General features: G+C 38.7%; 1 protein-coding gene and 1 long non-coding RNA gene across 2 annotated transcripts in view; one reads left to right on the top strand and one right to left on the bottom strand.

Moving 5' to 3' along the window:
* spred2b (sprouty related EVH1 domain containing 2b) overlaps positions 1-11,130 on the bottom strand; it is a 37,459-nt gene extending 26,329 nt beyond the window's left edge. Inside the window, exon 1 of the mRNA XM_066697372.1 lies at positions 10,829-11,130. Within this exon, the coding sequence (XP_066553469.1) occupies positions 10,829-10,854 (26 nt within the window). The 5' untranslated portion in view covers positions 10,855-11,130. The remainder of the gene's footprint in view (positions 1-10,828) is intronic.
* A 199-nt stretch (positions 11,131-11,329) lies between these two features.
* Positions 11,330-15,242, top strand: LOC136719446 (uncharacterized). Its single transcript, XR_010805403.1, has 3 exons — positions 11,330-11,839; positions 13,085-13,158; positions 15,116-15,242. It is a non-coding gene; the product is annotated as an uncharacterized LOC136719446 (long non-coding RNA).
* The last annotated feature ends 225 nt before the right edge of the window (positions 15,243-15,467 follow it).

The following is a 15,467-nucleotide window of genomic DNA, read 5'->3' as shown; positions in this document are numbered from 1 at the left end:
ATAATGAAACTAAGCAAAAGGAATTCCTGACTATAGTAACTCGCACACCTAGAATACAATTCATTTTATTACATTTTACACAAAATAGGCTAAATGATATTTGTGTAAAAGACCTGAGTGGTAATATTTTCTATTACATCTTAAATCAGTATTTCTTAAAGACTTTGAAGGCGGGGGAAGTGTGCTCAAATGAATTTACTGCTAAAACTTCTAAGAGTACTTTAATATTAGTTTGAAAGACATTTGATGACAATTATTTTTCCAATCAGAAAGAGCCAGGCTTAATTTTCTCCCTGATGTGGTCTGAACAGATGGACCTTTCATTTGCTGTGCACTTGTGTTTGACACTAGAAAGCCATTGTCATCGATGTGTTAAATATCACAACATGCCTCTGTGGCGCCATGCGTTATACCGTTCATACTGTATACAGTTAGATAAGAAATATTTCACCGCTAACTATGTGGGCAATTAAAATACTTTGTTTCTGCCTTTTTTTACTTTGAACTTTTGAGTTAGAACAGAGCCCTTTGAAGGCGGGCAGTGAGTGCTACATGCTGCTACCAAATCCCAAAACACACATGGAAGAAAACAATACCAATGTAATCAAGAAGTTATCGGCCTAAGTTGTTTCCGACCTCATGGCAGGTGAGATCAGCAGTTGGGCTGATAGCCTGATAAGAGGTAGCTGCTACTTCCTCTCTGATAAGCCAACTTTCAGGCTGGCACAAACCAATAAAAAAAGTCAACAGAGCTTTACTGCTTTTATGACTCTGAAACACTGTTCCAGCCCAATTTCACGAAGACCACAGAGAGTTAAACATTCCAATGTGCTTCTTCAATCTTTTAATTGGTGTATTTAAAGGAACACAGTAAATAAAATTAAAAGGGATTGGCCACACTATCTGGTTGTTGTAACCCTTAGTAGCATTACTGACTATGCTTATAAAATGTTAATGTGCCAAACACACCTTTTTCTTTAGTATTTTAAATGTTCAAAGCAAATTATTTAAAGCACAGCCCTCGGGGCTAGTTTTCACAGATATTTTTTGCCTCCCTGCAATGCAATGCTGCAGTCATTGACAGAGCTTGCTTGCTGCATGTGAAATATACAGAGATCATGTGTTACACAGTTAGTGTCGTTGTGCAAAACCAAGTTTAGTGTTCACACAGTTGCCGACAGGATATGGCATTGTAAAAAAAAAAAAAAAGGAACATACATGTTTTTTTTAATAAAGATATATGTGAATGTTCTTGGAAAGTAGGTATCAAGGGGGGAAAAAAACTATTGGTCTTAATGCCAATTTCTGCAATTATGTATTAAGCATATCTATTCAAAGTTAAATAGGTTAAAAAAAAGTTACATGTGCTGATCTGCTACCCAAGAATTAAAAACCACTAATTAATTTTAAATACAAGTTTAGACATTTTGTAACTGATGGCTCTCATCTCTTGTTCAAACTGAGGGAGGCATCCTTGTATAATTTTAGAGCACCCTCTCTTATCACCTCCTCCCACTCTTTTGGCACCCCATAAAAATGAATACATGAATAATAAGGAATGCATAAACCTTGTGTGAGCAATGCTTTTAATTATATCCTATCATTATTATTTTCAAGGATTGTGCAAGGGGTCACTTAGAAGACCATTTGTCACTTCTGTCCTATATTTGTTAATTTAAATTAAATAATTTAGACTTGATGAATCTTACAGCTGATTACTAAAATAGTCCTCCAGCAAAGTTTTTATTTTTAGTTTTAACTTACTGGAAAAGGCATTAAAACAAGACCTATGGTGGCAACTTAAAGCAACAAGAATTAACTTGCAGAGAATAGCATTGCCAACAGATTTAAACTCAGAGGAATGAAAGACAAAACATGTCCTAAAATGTGACTGATACTGCAAGAGTTATAAGAATAACTACAAATGCATGTGTGTATGAGTGTACTTGCACACAAAAAAGAAACCTATTCTCCATTCAAAAGCCTTGCAGTTCATTGAAGAGACTCTTGCACAGCAATGTGAATGGAGAATTCAGGGATGAGTCTGAAAAAAACTGAAATAGCTTGATTGGGTAAGAAACCACCACCCTTGTAATAGCAATCCTAAATTAACTCTGGTATTGGCAATTGTCTTCAAAATCACACACAAAGTTAAGTAGACTCCACCCGTGTTAAATTGTATTGCTTCATATGATTTCAGGATAAATTCTGCAGTTCCTATGTGCCTTCTGCTGGGTAGTGCATTTCAAAGCAAAGGCTCAACCATGGACACCAAGCAACTTTCAAAAGTAGTCCAGGACAAAGCTGTTGAAAGACACAGATTAGAGGATTGGCATAATAAAAAAATATATATAAAAGGCCCTGAATATCCCAAGGAGCATGGTCAAGACTATTATTAAGAAGTGGAAGGTGTATGGCACCAACAATACCCTGCCTAGATCAGGGATTACCGCGCAATAGCAACGTCGCAAGAGTTACAGATTTTTATGGCCAATACTGGTCAATGTGTGCATGTGACAACAATAGCACTTTACAGGTTGAACATAAACAAACTAAATAAAACAACATTAGGCATGGAGGAAAAATCCTGTTGGGTGGCAAATTGTTATGAGAGAAAATAGATATCTGGGATTCCGTGGCTTAAGGCCCAGGCCTAATGGTTGCCTCCCCTACAGGCAATATAAATTTGATGATACAGGCAGCAAGAAGATCAGAAAGTTCATAAGTGATGCAGCTAGTTGTTGTGGGGGACCCTCACCAGCTGTCAGTGGGGGATGGAACATAATCAGCCCTTGGGTGTGGATGCATGATCAACCCTCAGGGGTGGGTGGAACTCCTCAGCCCTCCAAGGTGGGGGATGGGAATGTTTCTCATCGGTAGGGACTGGGTACTCGTCAGGATAGAAGGGAAAAATGCAAGAAAGCTGAAACTGGGACTGAAGTTTGCCTTTCTGCTTGACACAACCTGAAGCACATACCCGAAACACTGGAGTGTAGTCATATTTTCAAAAACACCTGAAGACCTGGAGCATCAATTTCAACAGCTTTGTTAAATCTAAGGAAACTGAAGTAGATCAATGGATACTTGAAGTCAAAAGTTATGACTACCTTGGACAACAAATAAGTGCAGACGGAGATATGGAAGAAATTAAAGAAGAGTAAAAATGGGATGGAGTGCATTTGGAAGAAACAGTATGCCATTGAAATGAAATCTACCCATTTGACAGAAGAAAAAAGTATTTGATCAATGCATACCACCAGCGCTTATGGCTGTGAAACAAAAATTACACAAACTGTGGATGACACAAAGAAGCATGGAAAGATGTAGAAATAACAAGAAGAGAAATAAAATGAATGGCTCCAAGAACAAACACAAATGTGACAATTTAAAGAGTGAAAATGTTAAAATCGCAATGGGTTGGAAACATTGCAAAAAGAACAAATCAAAGGTGGACAAGGGAAGCTATTGAATGGAAACCAAGAGATGAAAATAGATCTAGAAAATGACCACATAAAAGATGAAAGATGAAGATGAAATCATAAACTTTGCAGTAGTGATATGGAAGAGAAGCTATAGACCAAAGCAAATGGAAACATCTTGGGGAGGCCTTCATCCAGCTGTGGATATATAAACTGGTAATATATTCTGAATAAATGTCTTTGAATTATTATCTTTTTACTGTAGATTTCATTATGTCCATGCCCATGTGGTGGACAATACATAAGGGGAAGTGTTGTTGTTATAAAAACTGACACCTGGATATCCTGAAGAGATTAAGAGAGGCTTTGTCTTTCTTGCAATAACATGGAATTAATGGACCTCAAGGATGTAGATTAGGCTAATGGGTGGGGGAAGTTAGTGTGAATATGTATTGTCATGCCTAAACTGTAAAATTGTAACAGCTTGGGTGATTTACCTCAATATACTAAAACAATTGCCGCAGCACTAAATGCAGCAGGAAAAGATTGTTTTTTTAACTTTAAAAGTTCAAAATGATTATACCACCAACGGAGTTGTTTAGGCTTCAAATAAATGTATAGAGTGTGTGGGTGTGTATAGTGTGTTTTTGGTCCATTTGCACTTCAACCTTGTTTTTGTCACTGAAAAGCACTGTGAACTGGGCATGACCTGCGAATGACTGTTGCCAATGACCCACTGTTAAACAGGCACAGCAATAATGAAATGCACTTTGCTGGTAGACTTCAGCACTTTAATGCTGACATTCCACCAAGGATGTGTTTTCCAAATGACCACACTGCATTCAAGTGTACTGATTGAGCAGATGTGTCTGAATAATATAACCTGCATCGCTACAAGTCTGAAGCATACAAATGCGCTGTCCCAATATTTGTGTAAGCAATTTACATTTCCTGTGTAAGCCTGGCAAAGGAAATCACTTATCATTCCTTAATTTCCAGATCCAGAGTTGACACATCTCAAATATCCCCAGTCACTTTACATTTTCTTTCTTTTTTATTTGTTGTTTTAAATAGGTTTTCCATTTCTCATTACTTACTGACATTTGGTTCAGATTGCATACTTGAAGGTAGAAGCTTTCAATTTCATTGAAAGCACATGCGCAGGCGGTCGAAGAATAATACTTGACCATTCTGTCCTGTCTACACTGCTTGTTCTCAGAAACTGTAGCAACATTCAGCTTTATGGCACAGTCAATACTGAAGTAGTATATTGGGCAGTAAATGGCATTACTGAACTGTAGTAAAGGAAATCCATCTTCCATTAGTACTCTCACATGGTAACTAGTCTCAAAACATTATGCAAATAGTGACAATCTTCATGGAAGAGATAAATATAGGAAAATACTGCTTGAAACTTTTCTTATGGAAAATTCTTGTAAAATACAATTATGTAATATTAAAAAAACCAATGGCAATTGGAAGGGGTTACATTGATACTACTGTCCTCTTGCAGCTTTATAATCAGATGGGAAGGACATATGCACCATATTAAAATTAAGCTGATTTGCATAAGCGCTTATTGGGAGTTGAAAGTCATGGAAATGCCATATAAAGAACCACACATCCGGTTTAAAAGGATTTAGTGAATAATATTACACAAAATGAAAGTGCAGAGGGTATATGAATCCGAGTGTTAGCTATGCAATAAATTCCATTTGGCAGGTTAGTAGCACTTTAAAAACCATTACATTTATTTTTAACTCCCACCCCCCCCCCCCCCCCCCCCTTTTAACTAACACTGCCATGTACATAAAAACACAAGCTTTGATAGAATATGGAAATACATTTTTCTGAATGCTTTGAATATTGAAATGCACAATGTGTTGAAAAAATGGCTTCAGGAAGTGTCAGACCAGACGGCTCCTCACCACTTCTCACACACACCTGATCAGTGACACAGCTGCATTCAACTAAACACTTATTAAAATGTGTTGATGTCTTCCGCTGCTAGACAAACCGTTTACTATTCAACTTCCCCCCCCCTCCTTAATCCTTAATGTGTATCCATTGTATTCAAGTCAAGCCTGCTGGTATAACAGAGCCCATATAAACCCCAGGTATCCACAGATTATTCCTTACAATATGGGGAGTTAATTTAAATTATCTTACAAAAAATTATGATTCCACAGCACACACTGCCCATACTGTACAGACACTAAACATACAATACAGATCACTGGCTCTCACACATCCATTTAGTTTAATTTGCAGACCACCTTAAGTTTGGGGCAGGTCTTTGGGGACCACACAATAAACAGTAAAAAGAATAATTACACATACCACATTAGTAAAACATCCACTTTATAGGCCTGTGTGTTTCTATACATATTTTGTTTTGCAGAAGATGTATATTCTTATTTTATAATAGTTTATATATACACTTACCATTTGATATTAAAATGAATATCTAAAAACTAGCTCATGATGTTTAACACCCAAATTACAAGTTAATTACCAGTTAAGATACCTATACCATTATTAGGAATAACAATACCCGAACCCTAGCCAATACCATAATGTGAAGCTACACCCAATTTACAACGATCCATCTCTTTACTCAGTAGAAACCCAACCCTGAGCCCATATTTACTCATGCTCTCTTCCGATTATTATGTGATAATTTGTGAGACGACCAGTGGCCCACACACCCTTGATGAGAGCCTCTGTTCTCTCAATGCATGCATGTTTGTGTGAAGATTAATCCGGTACTACTGCAAATTGATGCCCTGCACTTTTTCAGTCCTGCAGCCTAGGCTAAAATTGACACTTGTACAAGAGGGATGATCTGAAATCAATCTTGCTGTATATGGCTGGAAACAGGGGATGGGCAAAATGACCTTTTCTGAAAGTCACTTTCCAGTTGTTTTTGTTGTTATCGACAAAGCTGGCTGCAGTGCTTGTGGGGCATCATTACTGTAATCAATGCACCTACAGAAGCTTGTGTTACCACTGTTAAAAAGTGCGTATTCAGGGCTGATGTGTAGAAGCAGGGGGACTATATTACATATCCAGGGTGGTTGCTATATTACATATTAGACAAGTGGGAAACTGAAAGGAAAATTGTAGAAGTGCACCACACATTCTTCCAAATCTACCATTCACTTTTTATTTAATGTTATTTTATTATGTTGATAGGTGGATGATGCGTGTATCCTACTATACTGCAGTATGATATAAGTTTCAAACACTGATTATTCAAAATCCAAATGGAATGTATGAATGCAATATTTGTGTAGCTATTCTGATAAGACTCTGCAGATTTAACCAACCTCTGTTATTGTATTAAACTTGACAGAAAAAATGTATGAAGCCTATTTTGTCTAGCCTCATCCCTAACAAATTGCAATAAAGAGTGTGGTGTAGGCTAATTCACAGGAACTGCACAACCCAATGAGTTTTACACCTTACTTGAAATTGTATATTGAAAACAAGAAAATCCCTGAATTTTGAACAAATAAATATAAAACATATTATAGGCTATAATGTATAATTTTGTATTTGATTTAAATATTCCAGACCATATGATGAGAGTTAAAAAAGCAGTTTTAAGTTTAAAATTATGAAGAATTAATACAGAAGAGATCAGATTACAGTAGTTACACATCTGTCTCTTCCCTTTTAACTCTTGCTTCAGAGTTTTGTTTGGATATTTTTTTCTTTTTTATTTGCTGGGAATTTCCCAAAGATAGTCCCACCCCTCTTTTAAGATTACAGAGAAAATAAAAAGGAGAGTGAGCTGCAGGGGGTCGACCATAACACCAGGGACAGGGGTTTGATTTCCAGGGCTGCTTGCTCCTTCCTGATCAATAACAAAAGGTAAAGACTTAACTTTAGACTCAATCACAGGATAAAGCCAAGTGTGCACCATGACTGCTCCATGTTACATTATATATATATATACACTCACCTAAAGGATTATTAGGAACACCTGTTCAATTTCTCATTAATGCAATTATCTAACCAACCAATCACATGGCAGTTGCTTCAATGCATTTAGGGGTGTGGTCCTGGTCAAGACAATCTCCTGAACTCCAAACTGAATGTCTGAATGGGAAAGAAAGGTGATTTAAGCAATTTTGAGTGTGGCATGGTTGTTGGTGCCAGACGGGCCGGTCTGAGTATTTCACAATCTGCTCAGTTACTGGGATTTTCACGCACAACCATTTCTAGGGTTTACAAAGAATGGTGTGAAAAGGGAAAAACATCCAGTATGCGGCAGTCCTGTGGGCAAAAATGCCTTGTTGATGCTAGAGGTCAGAGGAGAATGGGCCGACTGATTCAAGCTGATAGAAGAGCAACTTTGACTGAAAGAACCACTCGTTACAACCGAGGTATGCAGCAAAGCATTTGTGAAGCCACAACACATACAACCTTGAGGCGGATGGGCTACAACAGCAGAAGACCCCACCGGGTACCACTCATCTCCACTACAAATAGGAAAAAGAGGCTACAATTTGCACAAGCTCACCAAAATTGGACAGTTGAAGACTGGAAAAATGTTGCCTGGTCTGATGAGTCTCGATTTCTGTTGAGACATTCAGATGGTAGAGTCAGAATTTGGCGTAAACAGAATGAGAACATGGATCCATCATGCCTTGTTACCACTGTGCAGGCTGGTGGTGGTGGTGTAATGGTGTGGGGGATGTTTTCTTGGCACACTTTAGGCCCCTTAGTGCCAATTGGGCATCGTTTAAATGCCACGGCCTACCTGAGCATTGTTTCTGACCATGTCCATCCCTTTATGACCACCATGTACCCATCCTCTGATGGCTACTTCCAGCAGGATAATGCACCATGTCACAAAGGTCCAATCATTTCAAATTGGTTTCTTGAACATGACAATGCGTTCACTGTACTAAACTGGCCCCCACAGTCACCAGATCTCAACCCAATAGAGCATCTTTGGGATGTGGTGGAACGGGAGCTTCGTGCCCTGGATGTGCATCCCACAAATCTCCATCAACTGCAAGATGCTATCCTATCAATATGGGCCAACATTTCTAAAGAATGCTTTCAGCACCTTGTTGAATCAATGCCACGTAGAATTAAGGCAGTTCTGAAGGCGAAAGGGGGTCAAACACAGTATTAGTATGGTGTTCCTAATAATCCTTTAGGTGAGTGTATATATATATATATATATATATATATATATGTAACATGGAGCAGTCATGGTCATTGTGCTGAACTTTATATGATAGACAGAAGCATCAAAAAGATGTAACAAGCTGTGCAATTACTGTTAAGCATCAATATATCCTTACATATCTACAATCCATGACTCTGTTTTGCATGCCATGTTATTTAAAATTAATGTATTACTTAGATTAATCTGTCACAACAGCCATCTTCCAAAACCTGCAGGATGTGGCCACCCAGAACAGCATTTTGGGTAACCCCACACTAACCAATTCCCTCTTCAAAAACACACCAAAAATTAAGCCTAGAGATTCTGTCAGTGAGTAATTGTATGTACAGGTCTGAATGCATCTTATTAGCAAAATTCCAAGAAATGAAATATACAAAAATTACCCTAAATACATGTAAACAATCTGCAGTGGTTCAATGGTATTGGTTTAGCATTGCAAGGACTTGATTCTACATTTGCATTGTGGTTTAAACTGATACAGTTGAGATATTACCCTGTTCCTAACCAAGTAAACATTTTATAACTTTAATCTAGAAGGCTATGGACCATCTCATTTCCGATTGACTCACTGTGTACCTAAGAGGGTGTAAGAAAATGTGACAAGTCACTCCTTACATATACTTGTGAACTTCGTACAGAAAAGCTTTCATTACATTCCACACGTCCCTGTATCACAATGTATGGATTTGAAAAGCAACACAAAACCTTTAAACAGGACAAAAATAAAACACCTGTGGGTGTTATTTCAAGAGCTATAGGACGTGTGTGTATTATTTGGAATGACACATCAAAACTCGAATCTCTTGAGCGTTTTGACTTCCAAAAGGAACCGGTTTTAATGCACTAACTTTTGCACCATATAATTTAGAATATAATGTAAGAGAAGCAATGGTGACGTAGAAACGTAGAGGTGACGTACGCCGATTTCTGAATACGTGCCTCTTCGAGCATAATACGCACTTAAAACGTGAGTGTAAACCTGGCTAATGTATCCTGTAATCCTAATGTCATTAAAGTGTAACAATGATCCTGCTGAGTGGTTAGTGCGTGTATCCATCTGGATCCTGGTGTCAGGTGCTGCAGGTCCACTCATGAATGGCAGGGGCTGAAGGTTACTGCATTTATGAATGGCCGGCATCATGTGACCGCAACAGGATAGTTTTATTCCCTAAACAGCCCCCCACCCCTATTTCTACATTCGTGCATTGCCATTACACGTTCAACCTTAAGGGGCTGGCTCTTTCGTTATTTAATGGCCTTCCCCGTGTCACGTACATACACCATTTTTATTTTGCTTCGGTTCAAAACAACAAGCGAGACATCATCCAGTCCTTGCAATAAAATGAAGCAGACATATATTCAAATGAGAGTAGTTATCACCAGTACATGACATTGAACTGCCAAGGTAAAATCGCTTGCATAATAAAACAATTGATATGCATTTACTTGCATGGTTTAATTCAAATATTTTCCGATTCAAAACAGCGCTGTGCATACAGACAAACATCTACCAACCAGCCACAGCTCTCAATAGTAGGGACTAATACGTATTAAATAAATATAACTAACCAGAACACTTAAGGGTAAAATATATAATGCATAAGTGTTTTGGTACTGAATGTCTGATCTGGCTTCCTGCGTAGCTGCAACCCCCTCGTCGCCAGCCTGTCCGTGTTTTTATGAATGAAGTGCGGTATGCAAATGAGAGCGATTCAAGAAAAAGAAATGGCGGATATTACATCTCAGTCGATTCACTTCCACGGAGGAAGATTTTGCCCCCCCCCCCCACACTCTCTCAGTGCAAAACAAACCCCACAGCCTGCACAAACTTCGCGATGCATTTGCACGATGGCGAAACACACCGATCAAACCCACCCACCACCACCACCACCACCACCACCACACGCAATGCACTTGCTACACAGAAGTAGACTTTCACCACATTCAAAAACACAAAGTGTATTCCCTGCAAATCCCTGTACAAAATGTTTCCGATCCACCCCCACCCGTCCCTCCTTCCTCCCCTCTCTCCAGGCCCCCTCTCCTCCCCTCTGCCCGCCGCAACACAAAGCTTTTCCAACTCCGAAACAGTGCGGCAACTCGGCCGAACAAAACTTCTCCCAGACGCAGAGCACGACGCCAACCCCTGCAGCCGACACACAATGAAATAAGCAGCACACAAAAAACAACCACCACTACTTACTCGTCTGGGTGTGTTTCTTCGGTCATTTTTTTTTCTCTTTTCACCTCAAGTCTCCCACAGCGGGCTTACACTCGTCGCTGTTCATTTTCCTCTCCCTCTCTGTTTTTCACATGGTACCGGTTTTCCTTATTGCTGTTGTGTCTCGGCGGTGCAACATCCACAGAAAGCGTGTTATCCGCCACCCTCCTCCCCTCGCCGCGCCGGAGCCCGAGTTTGGTTACCGAAAGCCCGTGGTTGTGAGTGTGCGGTGATGTTGCTGAGGGTGGCCCCATACGAGCCCCATCTCCTGTTACTCCATGTTGGATTCTCTGGCTGCAGCGGCGCCGCGGACTCGGGAGGAGCAGAAGCGGGGAGGAAGCGATGACGTCAGCCGAGCAGCCCGTCGGACGGCCGCCCCGGGAGGAGGGGAGGAGGGGGCAGAGACTGGAGCCCCGTCCCCGGCCGCGGGAGCCTCGGCCTCGGCGCGGCGTCGCGAAATAGTGCAAGGCCGTCGTGGGAGCCAAGTTTGTGTAAAGACGGCTGCCGTTGCCTTGGATCCAGTTTCACCACTAATTATAACTGCTGGTGTTACATGGAGTGATTGTGCGCATGTCCACGTTGCGCGACGGGGTCACCGTGTTTAGTTTGTTTTTCCCTAACTTTGTTTCCATTTTCAGCCAATGACGAAGTACATAGTGCATCCTTCACTGGACTCTGCATACAAGCACATATATAGGCCTGGCTATTTTATTTTATGTAGCTGAACAATGCAAAACGACTTTATTAATCGTGACATGATGTAATGTTAGTGTTGAAGTTAATAGATAGTTTACACATATATGTGGTGCTATTAACATTCATGCATTTTATTTGTTCGTTATATATATATATATATACACACACACATTATAAATTATATAAATATATAAATTGCAGAAAATGAAATTCCCATTTACAAGGCCTCCAATCAAGCACCTTTCCGGACAAGTCCACCTTAGTTCTGACGTCACGGAAATGCGGGAAGGGGCGCAGGTATTTCCGTATACTTTATAATTATTTAGGGATTTATATGTAGCCAGGACTTATTTATTAATTTTCAAACACAACATTTCACTTTACATTTAAACTTAAAAGAAATACCCAAGTCTATCGAAGTGTGTATTAGTTTTGTTGAAACCAGTAACCTACAACAAGTATCGATGTAAACCGACAGATACTCCTGCAAATGGGCCTATAGCAAAATCTGAACTGAGGTTTAAAGTTAGATAGTTATATCCAATCTCTTTTTACATAGTTAAATAGGAAGGACAAGTGTCCAGCGTACCATTTACAATGGCAAGGCACCCTATATTCAACGTGTGTATTTATTTAGTGGAAAACAATACAATCAATTGTGCTTTTGCATGAATCGGGAGGTTTGGATCAATATGCAGCTTTCCGTCTGTTTCATGCATACAGCACTTTTTGCACGATTTGCACCCAGTTAAACATATTAAATAAGTAATAATGATAGCCTAATTTGTGGCAGCCTGATATAAACTGTGATGTATTATGGTAGTGTTTGAATGGTCTCCTAACTGTCCTCATTGAAGTCTTTAATCTCCCCCAAAGACAATACAACCGCTTTATAGAAGGTGGGGTGTAATCTGATTTTAGTTTTAGGCTCCATTAGTTTGTTTAAAGTTAACACATGAGCTACAGCCATATTGTCCTTTTAATATATGTGACTGCTTTGTGTCAGGTTTTGTAGCCAAGATAAAGTGCTGAGTAATTCTGGTCAGATTACAATTACTCTGACAACTTGAATACTCGAGGTGCATGTGTTGAGTTGAAAGAAGTTAAGAAAGAAAGAGAGAGGGGGGGGAAACTAAACCAGAAACAGGCTGGCTGGATGGATTCTGAGAATTCCTTCCATCTGCTAGTAGGAATGTCACCCATCTGTGTGCATCTAACACTCATTCCTTTAGAAATAATGTGCACAAATCATGCTTTTGTAGAAATAAGATCCTTGTTTTATTTGCCAGTATGACAAGAGCAGTGAAATACATTAAAAGCATTATTTAAATAAAACCCTGTTCTCTTTTTCTTTCCTCACTTCTTTCTTTCTCTCTTTCCTTCGTAGTAGTTTTAAATTAGTGTCGACATAGTATGTAGGCCTTCCAAAGCTGTGCTTGGAACGCCCCAAAATCAACTGTGAAAACATGTCCTCAGAGGCTTTGAGGGGAAGTCATGGTTGAGCTGTAAATACTTTAATTACCTTATTTTTTTTCATTACAGGTCTATGGATATATAAATTATACTCCAACTGCTACAACATGACTACTGCAATTAAAGTGCTGATAACTGTACATGTAAGTTGCAACATGTTTGGAAAAATAGCTGCGAGTGTATTAAAAAGACTCGGATTAATATAAACACGGTTATGTTAAAGTTATTAGTAGTATAGTCACATAATGCTTACTTATGTAACCTAATTATGTAACAAACACATGAGTTTGCCTCATCTGTAGATGCACACTGTGATGGTGTGATATCGCAGGGTCAGTAATTATATTTAACGCATGTGTTTAAGAGGCTTTCTGCTATCTTTCATCTCATACATGTCTGGAAGGGGATGAAGTATAGTCAGTCAGATTTATGGTGGTAGTCACACAGTACTCATAATATCATGTGTATTTCAATATTCTAGAGACACTATTCTCAGAAAAAGACTGGCCCCCAGTCCTGTTTTTTTTCATCCTATAATTATCCATATTTATTTTAATTATTTATGCTAGTAACTAGACTAAAGTCATGCACAGTATAATTTGTTTAATGAATTCCAATGTTACTTTTAGTCTCCTATCTTTATAATCAAACATCTTTAGTTTAATGCAGATTTCACTTAACAAAATACCTCTCTTGTAAAGGTACATACGTCTGTGGGATGTTGCTTTATTTAAATATAAAGTGTTTCTGAATCACGTTTTTCTAAAGTTATCTGAGCCAGAGAGACATTCTCATCCCTGGTAGTTTATAGTAATGATGGGAATAGGTTCGCTGTGTGAATGCAAAACGGCTAAATCGAATGTGGTAATGTTCAAGGTCAAGCAGCTTAGCTTTCTGAGTGTAATGGGAAACCTTCTGCCAATGCATTTTTAAATAATTTTGAAATGCAACTCATTTATCACAATTCCAGTAATTCCACACAAGGGTAGAGAAGAAACACAAACGCTCAACATGTCAAACATTTTGAAAGCAGCAATAAAAATAAATGTAAAAATAAAAAATAAATGCTAATTTCAGAAAATAATAAATGCATATGAATGTTAGGATCAATTGGTGTTTTTAAAATAAATATATTTACAAGCACAGAATAATGATATCGACTTATGGATGTATCTAGTTGATGAAACCGCATAGAACTCAACATCATGGTTTGCACAATCAAATTCTTGTTTTTTGCCTCCACCTTGTGGTAAAACAATGTTAAATCTTTATTTCCATTCATTCATTAAGGAAGCATGAAAGTAACTCACAAAATACTTATGTCTGAATATATAACATACAAAAGTGTGTTTAAGCACTGTATTCTAAATAGCACAATTTTTTTAATTTTAATTTTGTTAGGTATATGAGAGTATCAACATTTTTATATAGAAATTCACTACATATGATAATGTACACCAGATATAAGGGTCATTCTTGTGTTGCGCAGATTTCTGGGGTTCTGCACAGAGCTGCACAATTCCACAGATCCCATTGGTGGAGCAGCCCAGATCTGCGCAGAACTGCCGAAGTCTATACTACACGAACGTTACCACAGATCTCAAATAATGTATTTAGTTAACACATTCACTATTTCACTGTGACACCTTTTTGTGCAGGTCTCCAGACTCTCATGAACACCTACAGATGCATGCAGACATTGCTTGATATGTTAAAATGAACATAACAGACAACCAAGAGCACAATATTTGTTTATATACTTTTTGTACACCTGTTTGGTGTCTTTGTTCCAATCAAAACCCTAGGCGGGTGGTAAAAACATGCCACGAGCATAAAATGTAGCTGGCTGATTATCTTTTTTTATACAGATGTCTTTAGATAATAATTAAAATAATTAATACATTATTTGTATAACACTAGTGGTACATGTTTTGGGAGAATGACCCATAAATAACAAGTATTATTCCTCTGAAACATTCAGACCTGGAACAATTGTGCTGCTGTATTGCTGCAATCATCACTACAGCTATTTCAATTTAAACTCTCTTCACAACGCCTGTGTTTTAATGCATGTTTTTGTGTGCTTCTATTTGAAACCAGACCTGACAACCAACGTTCCTTGCTTTGGAGTGCATGCTGTGCACCATTTTGAAAGATAACTCGCACTGTAGACAGTGGACTAAAGAGATAGCGTTCAAAGACTGATGAACCATGGAAAGTCAGTGAGGGCGGGGTAAGTAACTACTATTTAACTCTGCTAAAGACCACACACTACAGTAAAGAACAACCGAGTGTCCTTATGTACACACACGCACAACAACAACTCTGGAAGCCACTGGAGGTGCAGCAGTTCTAGATCCTGTTATTTGCAGGTGAGCTCAAAACACCTTCATGTGCAGGGGCTGTCAAAGCAAGGCCAAATCTGACTGACTTTCAAAATCATTGTCTGACA

This window comes from Amia ocellicauda, chromosome 23 (assembly GCF_036373705.1).
Source record: "Amia ocellicauda isolate fAmiCal2 chromosome 23, fAmiCal2.hap1, whole genome shotgun sequence".
NCBI lineage: Eukaryota > Metazoa > Chordata > Actinopteri > Amiiformes > Amiidae > Amia > Amia ocellicauda.
The sequence above is the reverse complement of the archived record's forward strand: the minus strand, read 5'-3'. Positions and strand labels throughout refer to the sequence as shown.